We start from the raw sequence: 1,828 nt of genomic DNA, 5'->3' as shown, positions 1-1,828 counted from the left end.
AAACAGAGTAAAGATCTAGACACATGAAAATGAGTGACACACCAGAGACAGTAAAAACTAAGATGAGAACCGATGAAGAAAGACAAATAAGATGACAACACCAGAGTAAAGAAAGACAACATGACCTGATGAGACCACCAGAGTAAAGAAAGACAATATGACATGATGGAGACAAACCAGAGTAAAGAAAGACAACATGAAATGATGAGACACAGAGCCCTAAAGGAAAGACAACATGACCTGATGACGACACCAGAGTAAAGAAAGACACATGAAATGATGAGCAAACCAGAGTAAAGAAAGACAACATGACCTGATGAGACACCAGAGTAAAGAAAGACAACATGAACTGATGAGACACCAGAGTAAAGAAAGACAATCATGAACTGATGAGACACCAGAGTAAAGAAAGACAACATGAAATGATGAGACACCAGAGTAAAGAAAGACAACATGAACTGATGAGACACCAGAGTAAAGAAAGACAATATGAAATGATGAGACACCAGAGTAAAGAAAGACAACATGAAATGATGAGACACCAGAGTAAAGAAAGACAATATGATATGATGAGACACCAGAGTAAAGAAAGACAACATGACCTGATGAGACACCAGAGTAAAGAAAGACAACATGACCTGATGAGACACCAGAGTAAAGAAAGACAACATGAAATGATGAGACACCAGAGTAAAGAAAGACAACATGAAATGATGAGACACCAGAGTAAAGAAAGACAACATGAAATGATGAGACACCAGAGTAAAGAAAGACAACATGAAATGATGAGACACCAGAGTAAAGAAAGACAACATGACCTGATGAGACACCAGAGTAAAGAAAGACAATATGACCTGATGAGACACCAGAGTAAAGAAAGACAATATGACCTGATGAGACACCAGAGTAAAGAAAGACAACATGACCTGATGAGACACCAGAGTAAAGAAAGACAATATGACCTGATGAGACACCAGAGTAAAGAAAGACAACATGAAATGATGAGACACCAGAGTAAAGAAAAACAACATGACCTGATGAGACACCAGAGTAAAGAAAGACAATATGAAATGATGAGACACCAGAGTAAAGAAAGACAATATGAAATGATGAGACACCAGAGTAAAGAAAGACAACATGACCTGATGAGACACCAGAGTAAAGAAAGACAACATGAAATGATGAGACACCAGAGTAAAGAAAGACAATATGATATGAGGAGACAGAAAACGAAAGAAAAACAACATTAGCCTAAAGAGACAATATACGAAGAAAGACAGCATGGTCTGAGGAGACACCAAAATAAAGATATATATTACGATCAGAAACACCAAAACGGGTTGGCGGTTCGTGATACATACAAAGTTATGTATATGTATTACGTATACATTATGTAACATAGTAATATCATTAACCATCAAAGAAGAAAGCTAGCTTTAGTTGAAGGTTTTTTTTTCTGTACAAATACTACAACAACAAAAATGTAAAAACGTTTTGAAACGGAAAAGCATTTACAGCGGCGATGAAATTCATGCAAAACGTGAGCATTATTCACAGAGTAATATAGCGTGTACGAACAAAGGGCAGTATATCTAAACCAAAACAAAACCTGAAAATATGACAGAGGTAACTAGGTATGATGGGGGAGTTCAGGTCGGTATGCAAACTTCTCGGAGAATGAAGCTGGCACGTAACACATCTCATGCATATATAGCAATAGTTCCACGTGTGTATAAACACATCACACAAAGAATTTAAAGAAGTATGACGTTTACTTCAGTACTTGTACAATAATGTAACTGAGTACTAGGGATGGAGAAATCAGACG

At 37.0% G+C, this 1,828-nt stretch overlaps 1 protein-coding gene across 1 annotated transcript; it reads left to right on the top strand.

Moving 5' to 3' along the window:
• The first annotated feature begins 425 nt into the window (after positions 1-425).
• Positions 426-1,250, top strand: LOC117334029 (serine/arginine repetitive matrix protein 5-like). Its single transcript, XM_033893447.1, has one exon. It carries the CDS (start codon positions 426-428, stop codon positions 1,248-1,250), a length of 825 nt encoding a protein of 274 aa, XP_033749338.1.
• The last annotated feature ends 578 nt before the right edge of the window (positions 1,251-1,828 follow it).

This window comes from Pecten maximus, chromosome 9 (genome assembly GCF_902652985.1).
Source record: "Pecten maximus chromosome 9, xPecMax1.1, whole genome shotgun sequence".
NCBI lineage: Eukaryota > Metazoa > Mollusca > Bivalvia > Pectinida > Pectinidae > Pecten > Pecten maximus.
Note: the sequence above shows the minus strand (reverse complement) of the source record. Positions and strands in the feature narration are given on the sequence as shown.